General features: G+C 41.8%; 1 protein-coding gene across 1 annotated transcript in view; it reads right to left on the bottom strand.

Moving 5' to 3' along the window:
* Positions 1–14917, bottom strand: part of ERICH3 (glutamate rich 3) — an 86429-nt gene that overhangs the window by 48596 nt on the left and 22916 nt on the right. Inside the window, exons 4-7 of the mRNA XM_081949159.1 lie at positions 11858–11929; positions 9893–10015; positions 6735–6896; positions 830–1039 (exon numbers count right to left, since the gene is read on the bottom strand). Coding sequence (XP_081805285.1) covers positions 830–1039; positions 6735–6896; positions 9893–10015; positions 11858–11929 — 567 coding nt within the window. The remainder of the gene's footprint in view (positions 1–829; positions 1040–6734; positions 6897–9892; positions 10016–11857; positions 11930–14917) is intronic.

The raw sequence follows: 14917 nt of genomic DNA, 5'->3' as shown, positions 1-14917 counted from the left end.
ACATAACCTTTGCTCATTGAGACTAAGGAGCAGATATGCTTCCTGACATAGGACATTACATACCTGGGGAAAAGACGTGACAACATAGTAGAAATGATTCGGTTTATGAGTAATATTCGAGTTCTTGCAAATTCAACAGCTTGATGTCCTTAATTTTAAACTTTATTCAAGGATTCTATGTTTAGGCCTCTTTGGCTAAAAATAAATATTATGTCTTCAACCTATATAATTTTGAGTCCTTTAATATCATGGACATCACATATAACCAATTTTCTAAAAGTATTATTTGTATATTTAAAGGCAGCTTCTCTAATGAACTTCTGCAAAAGGGCTTAACTTTCTTTTCCAAATTATTTGCTTTATAGTATCAATCTATATCTATTACCTGGCTGTCTTCCCTAAAATAGAGCAAAAGCTTTCTGATGGCAATTCCTAGAATTCACAGCTAACATTTTTACACTGCTGTAGGTTGGGAAAAGGTACTCTATATTTTGAAAAATACTTTAAGGAAAGCTTGGATGAAATAGTAGCACAATTAGATTCAGAAGAATGGTTCAAATTGTTACATTTATCTATTCAAAAGACTGGTATTAGAAAGAAAACCAATGTTTTATAGGAAAGGAAAACGTACTTAAGCAAATTTTCTTTATTTCAAAAGACGTATCTCTGTGTGCATTTAAAAAGATGGGAGAGAGACATTTCTTTTGCAAAAAAAAAAACCCATCAAGGAGTATTTCAGCACATCTTTATATGCTAAGTAGAGGACATTACAAAATTACTTATACAGGGGAGGGGGGGAAACAATAGTGGAAAGAAGAAAAAGAATCACCCTCATTAGCAACTGCTCCAGGCCATTTGATGAAGTTGTAGGGCGAAACCGTCGACCTCTTCCCACAGGTTTCATGGGGATGATAGTTTTGTCACTTCTGGGTGGTTGTGGAATAGGTATCATATAATTGTTAATAATGGGAAGTCTGTATGGGGATACATCAACTGAAAAATCCATTGAATGCACAGGCCTTAACATCCCTTTGTCCCCCTGAAAAAAATGAACAAATATTAACATTCATTTAAACACTTAGACTCACAAAACAGTTGAAGCTAGAATTTTCCATTTAGTAGTTCCATGCACAAAACAGTATATTTCTTTGCGGTGTTTTTTTTTTTAAAGAAAAATCTAAATTTCCTTGGTTTCAGGATGAATTCCCAGTTAAAAGAGATTTCTCATTCCTGGTTCCATGTCTAAAATAGACTATTGTTTTGTAGTAAACAATTGGGATTCTTGACAAGTGTTAAAAAGGCAGCTCCTACGTGCAACAGGATCAATCGTTACAGTCCAATCTATGATTCTGAACTAGAGGAATATGTTAGGTAAGCTCCCCGTTAGAAGAGCGAGTGCGCTGAGAAGCGTAATGAGAGTGGTGTGGAAGAGCACGCACATCAGCATACAGAGACACTGCAGTTTAAATAGGTTTTTACTTTTTGTGGAAAATAGAGGTATTGGACTTCCGGCGGATGCCACCAGGGCAATGGACGCTCCCTTTAGAGCATCCGATCTACAGCTGATTGTTTCGCCGGGAATCGCGGACATCGGCGATTCCCAGGGGCGAAAATCCTCTGCCTCGGGCAAAGAGGCGGAGGAGAGCTTTTTCGGGCTGGGTTGAGCCCATTTGGACCCTCCAGGAAGGAATTCCTGGAGGTAGAAGCGGTGCTCCCCAGGTGGCCCGAGAGGAAGCTCCAACAGCTGGATCCCCCTGCTTTGCAGGGCAAGCTCTGGAAGGCACGTCTCCGTTTACATTGTTGATTGGTGCTGAATTGTAACGGTCAGACTGAGACTGAAGCGGTGGCTGCAAGTATTTTTGGGGTTTTTTTTTCTGCTTTCTCTTATTATTCTACAGCTTTATAACAAAGACTTTCACTTTGGGGGAAAAAAACGGAGAACTTTTTTCTTTTAAAATGGCTACTTTTCTTTCTCTGCTTGTTCTCCTTAATTGACTCTTACTGAAACCTTATACAACAGTGCCATCTGGTGGTTGGAATTGAAAAAGAGGGGAAAAAAGAAAAGAAAAGAGGATTTTCCTTTTTTTTTTCTTTTTTCTTTTTTGACTTGCTTGACGCCTTGGCAAGTTATGGCTGCACAGAGAGGTATCAAGCCCAAGGGCACCTCCTCTCCTTTACAACAATCTCAGCTGTCCTTGTTGGCACAACCTCAATCTCAATCCCAAAATCCACCACCTGCAGCAATTACCAATAAAGAAATATTGGAGATTTTGAACATTAAGTTTGGTGATATGGAGAAAAATATGTTGGATTTGAAACAACAAATGAGAAGCCAACAGGACCAAATGGATCAAATGAACCAAACTATGGAAGAGATGAGGGATCAGGCAGCTCGGGCTAATCAAGATATTAGAAATGATGTAGTTTCTGCCCTTTCTGGACTGGTTCTAAATTTGGAATTCCTGGATGATGCGGTTAAAGAGACTCAGAAGGATGTTGGAAAATTGGAATACCGGGCAGACAAGTTGGAAGAGAGGGCGGATAGAATTGAGCTTGAGCAGTTGCTATTCCAGTACAAGCAGTTAGAGGCTGTTCTGCGGGTAAGGGGTTTGCCAGAGGATAAAGACAGCGGGAAAGGAGAAGATTTGAGGGTGATTTGCGCGGAGGCTTTTGCCCCCCTTCTACAAGTGGATCCAAAAGAGATTCTCCAACAGATTGAGAAAGCCTACAGAGTTAACTCATGGTATGCAAGACAGCGAAACCTGCCAAGAGATGTGGTGGTTCATCTGGAAAGGAGATACCTGCGTAATGAGATTGTACAGGCTGCATATCATCAGAGATGTACGGTGCGAGATCAGGAGGTGAAAGTTTTGAAAGAAATACCATTGAAAATGCTTAGGCTGCGCAAAGAGTTTAAATTTTTGACGGATGAGCTGAAGAAACGTAACCTGCAATTTAGATGGGAGTTGCCAATTGGCGTTACTTTGATTTACTCTGGGAAAAGATATCGATTGGATTCTACTCAGAAGGCCAGAGATTTTTATTCCAAGGTTCTGAATGCTGACGAGCCAGGATTGGAATCGGAAAAGACCCAGCCTGTTCAGCAGGAGCCAATAGAGATAGCAGCCTCGGCACTTGCGTCAGTTGATAAACAGCTTGTGGAGAGACTGGAAGAAGCAGTAGGCTTGGGATTGGAATTTAAAGAACAGAGAATTACTAGAGCAACGGCAAAGAAAATGGAGAAGACTACACAGTAAACTTCGAGTATCTCTGTTGATGTACCTACACAATTTGAAGCCGTGGGAGGAGCAAGGCCTAAGAGATTTCCTACTGATATGAGGGCTATGCTTCAGAAGCTTCAAACTAAGCTTGACGATGGTCAGGCTGCGGACCTGGAATGTTAATGGACTCAATTCCCCACAAAAAAGAAGAAAGGTTTTCTATTATTTGAAACAGCATAAAAATGATGTAATTTGCCTGTAGATTTATGAAAGTTAAGGCTTTATGGATTAAAATATGGTGGATAATGCAGAAGAAGATTCTTAAAAGAAAAATTAAATTTGCTCCCCAATTTTTTCTATTGGGCATAGTACCTGACTGCACTGTTGCTGAAACTAAATTAATATTGTATATGATTACAGCAGCTAGACTGCTGGTAGCACAATATTGGAAGAAAGCAGAATTATGCTCTATAGAAGAATGGATACTTAAGGTAGCAAATCTTGCCGAAATGGATAAAATTTCTGTATATCTAAAAGATCACTCTTACGATAAGTATATTATAGATTGGTATCCCTGGATTGATTTTGTAAAATTAAGGTACGGTCCAAAGGAAGTGTCTATGGGATTTGGTTGAGAAATGTTTCATAAATATGTAGTAATGGTTTTGGAAAGGAGGTTATGATGGTTTTTTTTTTTCCTTTTTTGTCTTTTTTGTATTATCCTGTTCTTATTCTGATATATGCATATTATTATTGGGATATTTGTTTTTCAGATTTGCTGGTAACTGTGCTTCTGTCTCTATCTGGGAAGTCAGGGGTTGGGTTAGGGAGGGTTAGGGTGGGGAAACAGGGGGGTGGGTGGTGGGAGGGGGAGGGGAGGGAGAAAATGTTTAAAAAATTTTTTTTGTTTTGTGTAAAACTTTTCAATAAAAAAAGAAAAAGAAAATAGAGGTATTCAGGGTTCAATTTACACACAGTTCAGTCAGTCAGTTATCCATCGAACACAGTCCAGTATCATATACTCAGTTCAGCACACAAAGACGCTAACAGTAGCAAAACTCACAGTAACTCACGATACATCCACCGATCAGCATCTAACAAACAAAGAGCTAACAGTCATTCTGGCTCCCTCTTATGGCTGCTTGAGGTAACAGCAACCAATCCCATTTTACAGCAGTACTTAAAGCTACAGTACTACCATCATGGTTTATATATTGCTGACCCAACTGTTAGCTTACATTCCTAAAAGAATAGGTTTGACATATTCTGAGCTTGCAACCTACAAGCCAGAGGCGTCTCAGGTATCTGCTCAAAAAGAGCAGGACCTGTTGGAGAAGGAGCCTGCAGTTCTGAAGCAGTCAGGTAAGCTCTCAGTTGACCTAGGCTAGAGCCTGAGCTGAAAAGGATCCATAACTCTTCTACAAAAAATACATCAGCATGCTTGAACCAGGGCTACAGCAATGCATGCTTGGGAGTCAAATTTCTTCTGCCAAACTTTGGACTTGGTTTCCTAGACATATGCTGCTTCTGATTCCCTGACTGACTCCTGAAAGTACAAGACTCCACCCAGCTTTTATTCCTGCATCTTGGGTTTATCTGCACAGAGCTTCAGCTTCTGAAATAAAATTGTCTGTTTTTCCTCAGCTTTTACATTCCTGCACTGTGGGTGGGATTTATAGACCCTATAAAGACCTTTTTTTTCTTCCTGACTTCTCACAAATTGCTGGTTGAGGATCTAAACTGAATTACTACTTGTATTTGGAGATATTGGTTTTTTTTATTATTAAAATACAATTCTGGAAAAGCTAAACGTGAGGTACACGTGGAATGCTAGCATCAAACCAACGCTTGCCTGCCATTGGTCCTATACACCTACTGGATTTCCACAAACTTAGTTTTACCCATATTGCATGGGACTGCAAACTGTTTAAAACAGGCAGCACTTAAAAACCATGATTTCTAAAGCCGGAAATGATATGAGGTACATTTAAGCTGAATTTGAAGACTATCTTCCCACATTTAGGGTGTATTTACAAGCTGAGTTCAATACAATTTATGGATAAAATTCATGTCATTTAAATGTCCTTATTTTACCACTAGTGCCCTACCAAAGCTCTTGTTGCCTAGGTTTCTCTATTTTGTGGCTGCTTTATCTCCTATCACCTCATGACTATCTCCCAGGTTCAATTAATATGATTAAACCAAGAGAACTATCTCCAAACCACTTCTATACATTTGATTTCCATCATTCTGCTCTGCTCACAGTTTAACATTTTTGCTTGGCCTAAGCTTAACATGGTGGGAAGTAAATCAGGCATCAGTGAGTATAACCACAACGCTGCTGCATAAAACAATGTTTTAGGAAGTATTTTGATCTCACAAGCTTTCAGAAGCTATACGATGATTCCAACTTAATTCAGAAGAGCTAGGAATTAGACCTGTGTAGCATTTCAAAGAGATGTTTCCCCTCTCCTCCATTATATTTGTCTTATATACATGCCATAAAGCTCTATGAGTCAGCTTGGGTGAGTCCCTCTCTCTCATCCCAACACACCTTACAGGATTGTTGTTGTGGGGAAAAGAGGAGGTGGAAGGAGTATTAGTTATGTTTGCTGCTTTGAAATATTTATAAAAATAATAAAGGGAAGATTTTAAAAAATCTTTTAAAAAAACCAAATCGTGAAAGAAAGGAAAGAGGAAGAAATTCCATTACAGAAAAAGTGAATATTCAGCTAGCTTTCAAGCAACATCTAAATTCAGAGGCATCCATGCTTTTCAGCAGTGAAATCCTTTGAAACTTTTCCCCCTTCCTTTATTTTCAGCAGCTGCTTCTCTTCCTTTTATTTATTATTTATCTGTTAAATTTGCTGCGTATTTCACCATGGCAATAGCAATAGCACTTAAGACATATATACCGCTTCACAATACTTTACAGCGGTTTACAGAGTCAGCATATTGCCCCCAACAATCTGCACAACAATTTACCGAACTCGGAAGGATGGAAGGCTCAGTCAACTTTGAGCCAGTGAGAATCGAACTGCTGAACTGTAGTCAGCAGCAGTAGCATGCTGTCAGTCGGCAGTCAGCAGAAGTAGCATGCAGTATTGCATTCTAACCACTGTGCCAACCACTCTAGGCAGCTTACAACAATAAAAAGGAAGAAATGAAAAAAGTGTAAAGAAAACAGAAGTAAAATAATAGAACAAAGTAAACAATGAAAAAGAAAATGAGAACATCAAGACCAAGGGGGGAGGTAGAATCTGCCATCAATCCAGCAGCCACCTCCAGCGCGGAACTCCCCCACTGGGTCTCTTTAGATGATTCACCCCCATTTGCAACCAATTGTAAGAAATAATTACCCTTTGTTGTTATCAACATAATTCATTCTGCATTACTTCCCGTTCTATTTTATTTTTAAATGTGCTAGATGATTCCTTGTGCATGATTGTACAAAATGACTGTATATCCTCATTCTTCTTATTGTACTGCATTTGTAAAGAAACAAATGCTAACCTCACTAGTAAAATGATATTCTTTGTCAACGTTGAGAAACTTTGGTCTGGAGCTCAAACAAGTCTTTGATGAACCTTCAGTCATGACTTTTCCGTAGAGGGGCTGAAGTCGGAGTGGCTGTTGTATGTTTCCTGGAGCAGTGCTTGGTCGAGGATAAGAAATCTGAACCATGAAAAGACACTGAGGTAAATACTTAGGTTGAGTAAACTGGTTCTCTGTAAGTTTTTAGACACAGCTTCAACTATCTAAAACCACTGGATTTGTAATAAAAAAAACACTGAGGGGGCACCACACTGCCTATCCCTAACTTAAAAACATGTAGCTTATGCATGTTTCTGAAAAAGAAATTGTAATCTATCTACATTTGGATTTTTGGTTTCAAAAGGGATAGATGCAGTGGTGAAATTCAATTTTTTTTAACTACAGTTCTGTGGGCGTGGCTTGGTGGGCGTGGCAGGGGAAGGATACTGCAAAATCCCCATTCCCTCCCCACTCCAGGGGGAAGGATATTGCAAAATCCCCAATCCCACCCCACTCCAGGGGGAAGGATATTGCAAAATCCCCATTCCCACCCCACTCCAGGGGGAAGGATATTGCAAAATCCCCATTCCCACCCCACTCTGGAGCCAGCCAGAGGTTGTATTTACCAGTTCCCTGAACTATTCAAAATTTCCGTTACCAGTTCTCCAGAACCTGTTGTAACATGCTGAATTTCACCCCTGGATAGATGGTTAGAGGTTTTACATCTATATAAATTTATATTCCTTAAACTAAATTGTACAAAAGATGAATTAAGTGAAATAAGCCAATACGTATTTCATTCAAATAGATACATGTAGTCCTTGACTTATGATCAGTTGCTTGGTGACTGTTCCAAGTTATGACAGATGCCTTCCCGAGAGATACTTATGACCCAGTTTGAAAGTTATGGCCACTGCAGAGTTCCTTCTCCCCCCCCCCCATCCAGCTGGATTCTCACAGGCCTCAGGCAGCTTCCCACCCAGCCATTCAGCCACCCAAGGGAGCCTAAAGCCAGGTAGCCAACACTACTGGTGCACAGGGGCCTCTGAGACCTTGTAGGCCAAGGCCTTCTTCCCATTCAGCCACCCAAGGCAGTGTGTAAAGCTGGGCAGCAGCTGCTACTGTTGCCCTTGGCGCTGTGGCAACTTGTAGGCCAAGGCCTGCTTCCCAAAGAGGCCCCTAAGGGAGCTGGGTAGTGAATGCTACTGGCACATGTCGGGTTGTGAAAACTTATAAGCCAAGGCCTGTTTTGTAATCAGCCACCTAAGGGAGCCTAAAGCTGGGAGGCAGACACTATTAGCGCAGATGGGGCTGTGAGAGCTTGTAGGCCGAGGTCTTCTTCCCATTCAGCCACCTAAAGACTTGCAAGACTTGGCCTGCTCCTCAGTCAGCTCCAGGATCCAACAGCACCTAATTTACCTTTCTGTCTTTTGCAGAGACCTGCTTGGCTGATGCAATGCAAGACTCAGCATTCCTATAGAGGTTGCCTGCTTTGTGGCAACCTTATGCTATTCTGTAAGCAAATATTATTCTCACGAGCCTGTAGGGGACTCTGTTTTTTTAAGGAGGCTCCATTTGTTTGTGGAGTTTGTAGATGGGGGTAGGAGTCAATAAGCGAGACCATCTCACTTAACAGCTGTCACCACTTGTGACCATAATGGCCAGCCTCCATCATGGTTGTAAATCAAGGACTACCTGTATTCAAAAATAGCTATATTCTAATAGAGATATATTTAAAATAGTCACATTATGGAGAAAATAATGTTCGCATAAGAGAGTTCTCATGAAATTAAGCAGGATTCTTTGTATTGTCATCCCACAACAGAGTTCTTTTACATGCTAAAATATCAATTGGGCGCATACACTTGGACACATGAAAAAGTTACATGAATTATAAGCGAACTCGCATGATATAAAATCTTTTTTCTATATATTGGAATTGCTTCTTTTGGTCTAGGTGGTCATGTTGTTTCAACTGTTATTTTTCAATTAAAAAGAATACCTCATGTATATTTTAAGCCATCCAGTGCCATTCTAGAATTGGGTAGCCGTAATAAATTAAACAAATAAAGATAAGTAATACCTGTAACATTGATTTTGAGTAGCCAGATCTCCATATTCGTGTTTCTTCAAGTATCAAAATACATAAGGTGATTATAGACCCGTGATGGCGAACCTATGGCACGTGTGCCACAGGTAGCACATGGAGCCATTTCCTAGGGCACGAGAGGCATTGCCCTGTCAGCTCCAGCGCGTGGCCAGCTGATTTCTGCCTTCATTTTCGTTCCCAAACCTACGGTTTGCCTGTTGGGCTGTTTTTTGCCCTCCAGAGGCTTCAGGGAAGTCGGAAAATGTGCTGTTTCTGGCCTCTGGGGGGAAGGTGTGACCATTTTCACCTTCCCAGGCTCCTAGAAAGCCATCTGCACATGTGTGGAGCAGCGGCGGGGTGGGCACGCATGCATGCACAGGGGGCACGGCACAGGGGCATTATTATGGGGGTGGGCACACAAGCGCACATGATAGCTTGTGAGCTCGTGCTTTTGGCATCCGAGGTGAAAAAGGTTCGCCATCACTGTTATAGATACTTCAGTCTTTAAATAAGCCATACTTGCTAAGTTGTTAGGAGGTTAAAATAAGTACATATGGCCAATTGTGCCACGAAATCCCCAGCATTTTTTTAACCAATTCAGTCTAATGAAAGAGAATTTGTTTTACAAAATCATTTCAAGCTGGAAGTGAGATTCAGAGAAATTCTCATGGATAAAATGAATGGCAGACTTGTTTAGTTTCTAGATAGCCAAGGACTATTTTGGACTATCTTACTTTCACTATTCGAACATTTCTTCAAAGTATCCGCAGCCTTCCTGATTGGCCATACTTCACTAAAATCCCATCTCTCCATCTATATACATTTGGTGGAAATCTGCAAATGTCCTTTATAACCACAGCCATGTATGATACCTTTACATCCTTTGGATGAAAAGGGAATAAACATTTTAAGAGAAGTCTTCCAGTGTTGCAAATTTGCACGATATCACTTTATATTCCATTAAACTAGGCTCCAGTTGTAGGAAACTGTAGAAACAAAATTGAAACAGGACTATGGCTCATCCTATAGAGCCTCACCAGAGCCTCACCGTGTGACTTGATGGTCCTCTCTCACCCAATTTGCGCCGCCCAAAGCGATTTCTTGGTACAGTGGGTGGATGTGGGGAAAGCAAGTGATGGGAACCATCTCCTGCCTTTTTCACTCGTTCCGCCTAAATGAAGGAGAAATGACAGACTTGACATTACATATACATGTACAAGTTATCTTATGAGTAGCAGTGAGCAGCCTCCTTCTCCATATCTCTCAGCTGTCCCACGTGAATCCAACCAGAAATATGACTAGGTGAACTAATTCTGCTCTATGCAAGGCTACCTTAAAAGAATCTTGCAAGTCTGAAAGTACAGATTTCCCACGACTATTTTTAACTACTTGATCCATTAGGGTGGGTCAGCGTTAATTTTCTTTCTCCAACCATTAAGCCACTGAGGGTTCCTGCTTCTCTTGTTGGATGGTTTCCTAGGCAGCATCTCTTCACCTCATTCCCCAAGGTCATCCACACATTCCATTACAATGTTCATGCTGGTGACATATGTGCAGAGATTATTTCAATTTATACAGCCTGTGATCTCTAGCAAAGACTTAATTCTATATATAAGCAATCCCATGTGAGACAGTCAGACTCCTGTAGACTCTTGTAAAGGCAATTCTCTGTAAAGTTAATGTGGCTGCTGCAGAGAGCTGTACTGTAAGCATATGGCTAAGGAAGGGGGGAGGGCCTGCTTCCTCCTCATCCAGCATCAGTTTGAACATGGAACAATAATGCCTGAACATGGCTTGAGATACCTGAGTAAACAATATTGTTATGAAATAATGCTCCCTGGCAAAGCTTTTTGTAAATAAGACTTCTACCCAGGAATTTCACCAATATCTTCAAATCCCTGTAGAATCAAGGTCCACACCTGAACCTTCAAATATTAATAAATTTGCTTTAGTTTTATTTTTTGCTCCCTTTGAGTCACTTATAACTCTTGGGGACTGCAGCCTGGGCAGTTTCCTTGAAACTATTTGTGGTTTGCAATTGCCCTCTTCCTAGCGCTGAGAAAGTGTGATCAGCCCAAAGTCACCCAGCTGGCTTCATGTCGAAGAGATGCCTAAAACTGACTGTCTCCTGGTTTCTAGCCTGGTGTCTTCAACCACTGTATCTAACAGGCTCTCAAATTGGCTTTTCTATTTATATAAATGTAATTATGCTGCGCCATGAGAAAATAATTAGGAAACAGTAGCAGAATGTAACCAAATAGCCACCATGAATAGAATAAAAAGTAATGTAATTGATAGATATAGGAAAAAGGAGCAGCTCATAAAGTCAGATCAAGCGTTGGGCCCCCGAATTTATGCTGCAAAAAACCAGGACAGCCAGGGGTGGGATTCAACCAGTTTGGACCAGTTTGGGTGAACCAGATCCTAATTTTGCATCTGGTTTACCAAGTCGGTAGTTGCAATGCCTGGCTGGCCCTGCCCACCCTGCCCCACCTCTCCTACGAGTCTCCACATAGCCCATTCATCATGCAGGTAAATACAGGGCCTGTGCAGAGACTCTGGGAGGGCGAAAAACAGGCCTATCAGAAGTTCCGGAAGTCTGGAAACTGGCTCCGTTTCTGGCCTCCGGAGGGCCTCCAGAGCCCGGGTGTGGTTGTTTTTGCACTCCCAGAGGCTCGAGGAAAGCCTCCAGAGCCTGCGGAGGGGAAAAATCCCCCCTCGCAGTGAAGAGGCTGAGTAGGCCATGCCCCCCTTCGCCATGCCCCCCCCCCTAGCAACCAGGCAGAGAACTGGTTGCTAAAAATGTTCAATCTCACCCCTGAGGACAACCATTAGAGGGCAGCCAGGGAATTCAGTAAACTCTCTTTTGATGCTTTTCTAGCAATCATGGAGACTTTTGCAATCCAGAACTGATAGCCCTAAACAAACATGTATCTCTAAGTCTTATCAATAGCAGTCAATTCTAGTTGTGGAAGTAGTCAGGGATTCTTTTCAAAAAGAGAGAAATCGTTACCTTGGTTTTCTGGATCCGCTCTCGCCTTGCCGAACTCTCAACTTTTTTTTTTACGTCACCCTGATGATGTCGCTAATTGGTCCATTTTTAAAGAATGAAAAGTAAAGACAAAATCACATTTCAGATTTACCATATGGTCACATCATTCCTAGAGCACATAACACCACTCTTCAGCTGTTACTCCTTTTATCTTTCCTCCCAATCTTTAAGTGTTGCTTTTTTCTTCATAATCTCTTTTGGATAGTAGGACTGAGATTCTTTCTGGTTTTTATATATTGCTCTGGTGGCCTTTGGGGAGGAGTGAAGACCATGATTTTTTAAAAAATATAAATAGAAAAGAAAGTTCCCCACCGAAATGGCTGGTCAAATTGATTGTGTAAGCAAGGCTCATATCAAAGTGCAAGTGAGTGAAGGTCAAGTGATTAAAGACATGACCTTTATTCAAATACCGTATTTATCGGCGTATAACACGCACAGGCGTATAACACGCACCTTCATTTTAAGAGGGAAATTTCAGGAAAAAAATTTAAATTTCAAATAAAGAACTTTGAAGCAAAATAAGGGTAGCTCAGAACTTTTTTTTTATTAATATTATTACCACTTATAAGGTAAATAATGTAAAAGGACAGTAAAAGCAACTATGAACACTGCTGCTTTCACTGCTACTATCTTCCACCCTCCCTTCCTCCTTCCCTTCCTTCCTGCCTCCCTTCCAGTTCCCTCCTTCCTCTTTCCTCCTGCCTGCCTGCCTTCTTTCCCTCCTGCTTATCTATGCTTCCTTCCTTCCTTGCACCTCCCTCCCTTCTGCCTGCCTGCCTTCTTTCCTCTTTCCCTATCCTCCTATCCTTCCTTTCTCCCTCCCTCCTTCCCTGCCTCCCTTCCAGTTCCATCCTTCCCTCCTTCCTTTTTTTTATTAACTTTTAGTCGGGAGTCCGGGGAGAGGAGAGACGGCTCATCCATTCTCTCCTCCTCTCACCCACACCCCGCTGTCTAAAGCGCTTCCTTTCGCCCGCCCGAGCTCTTCCGCGGGCGAAAGAAAGTGTTTTAGTCGGGTGTCTGGGAGAGGAGAGACGGCTCATCCATTCTCTCCTCCTCTCGCCCACACCCCGCTGAGTAGCGCTCCGTGATCCTTTTCTGTGCGCCTGGTGTTTAGATAGATAGCCGGATGTTTAAAACGCCAGGCGCACAGAAAAGCAGCTGCTTTTGGGGCAAAGCGCTCCGCGATCCTTTTCTGTGCGCCTGGCGTTTAAAACATCCGGCTATCTATCTAAACGCCAGGCGCACAGAAAAGGATCGCGGAGCGCTTCGCCCCAACAGCAGCTGCTTTTCTGTGCGCCTGGCGTTTAAAACATCCGGCTATCTATCTAAACGCCAGGCGCACAGAAAAGGATCGCGGAGCACTTCGCCCCAACAGCAGCTGCTTTTCTGTGCGCCTGGCGTTTAAAACATCCGGCTATTTATCTAAACGGCTGCTGTTGGGGCGAAGCGCTCCGCGATCCTTTTCTGTGCACCTGGCGTTTAGATAGATAGCCGGATGTTTTAAACGCCAGGCGCACAGAAAAGCAGCTGCTTTTGGGGCGAAGCGCTCCGTGATCCTTTTCTGTGCACCTGGCGTATATCGCCTGGCGTATATCGGCGTATAACACGCATACATCATTTGCCCCCTATTTTTCGGGGGGAAAAGTGCGTGTTATATGCCGATAAATACAGTAGCTATTCTTAATCCTCCTACATCCTAGAAACCTGTTCCCTTTCTTTTTCTTCCTTCTTCCTTCTGTCTTTTCAAACCACATCTCCCAGCAAGCAACACTCTCAGCCTAGTTGATAATGATGATTTATAGCCCTTTTAAGAACACAAATGGTACTTGAGAGCACAAGAGAAGAGATGGGACGGGGAAATTATATAATGCTTTAGCTGTCTATCGAACATTATAAAATCCAAATGTAATCCTCAGGATGTGCGTGGGGCAAAATGGGGTGCCTGTTTCGACAACATCTTGTCCCATTTTCTGCAATGCATCACAATAATTAGGAAGGCTTTCAGCAGAAGGGAAGGAAAAAGAAGCGGCAATTCCCAAGCAGACCAAACATTTTACCACTGTGAAATGCATTGTAGTCACATGTCACGTAATTAAGCACTGCAGTTTCACCACTCAATAATGAAGTAATTTTCTAAGACGAATGCGGTGAACAAAGCCATCACCTATACCGCATTAAGTGGAGAAGGATGCTTAAGTATTGAAAATTTATCTGGACAGGTACAAGCCTTTCCCCAGTGTTTCTCAAAGTTGCTGTTAAAAATGGAGCATGCCTGGTTTCCTTTGCAAGGAAGAATAACAAGACACTCTATATCTAATGAGCTCTTGTGAAAATGTCTTTTAAATGTAGACAGCAGGTGCCGGGTGTGGAGTGTCGTGTCTAACTTAATCCTGAGAGACAACCATTTTCACAGTTTTTTTAGGTAATAGGCAATAAGCTCGTACGTGTAAATCCCTTGGAGATTTGGATCTAGTAACACATCTGTAAATGTTATAACTGAAGACTGAGATCCTCAAAAATCTTTGGGGGGGGGGAAACTTAGCAATTTAAAAGCCATTATTTTAATATATGCCCAACTGCTCCTAGGACCGAATCCTTTAACAAAAATTTTGGTATCTCCTACATTCAGTACATAATGCTTGCATATAAAATAGGAGTATAAAAAAGTAAATTTAGCTGCATTCAGATGAACTGCTAAGGATGGGTTATTGTAATATGCACTTTCAGTCCAGGCCCCTCAGAATAGTCTCTTCAGAAGGAAGCAGGGGCGAGGCAAGAATAAAAAGTGTGGGGAGATCAATCCTAAAGATTCAGTGTCGAGCTCCGATGTCTTGAAATAATTACTACCTAAAGTTCTTGACATGCAATGCTGAAGTCAGTGTCTGAAACTAGGCTGACCATATTTAGATAGGAAAAAACCAGACTATCCCTACTACATTGACAGCAGACATTAGCCCTCGCAACATGTTGGTGTCATCAAGGAAGTCATTTAGATTTTTGTACTTGACAAAATTCTGACGC

The sequence above is a fragment of the Natrix helvetica genome (assembly GCF_964273705.1).
Source record: "Natrix helvetica genome assembly, chromosome: 3".
Lineage (NCBI taxonomy): Eukaryota > Metazoa > Chordata > Lepidosauria > Squamata > Natricidae > Natrix > Natrix helvetica.
The sequence above is the reverse complement of the archived record's forward strand: the minus strand, read 5'-3'. Positions and strand labels throughout refer to the sequence as shown.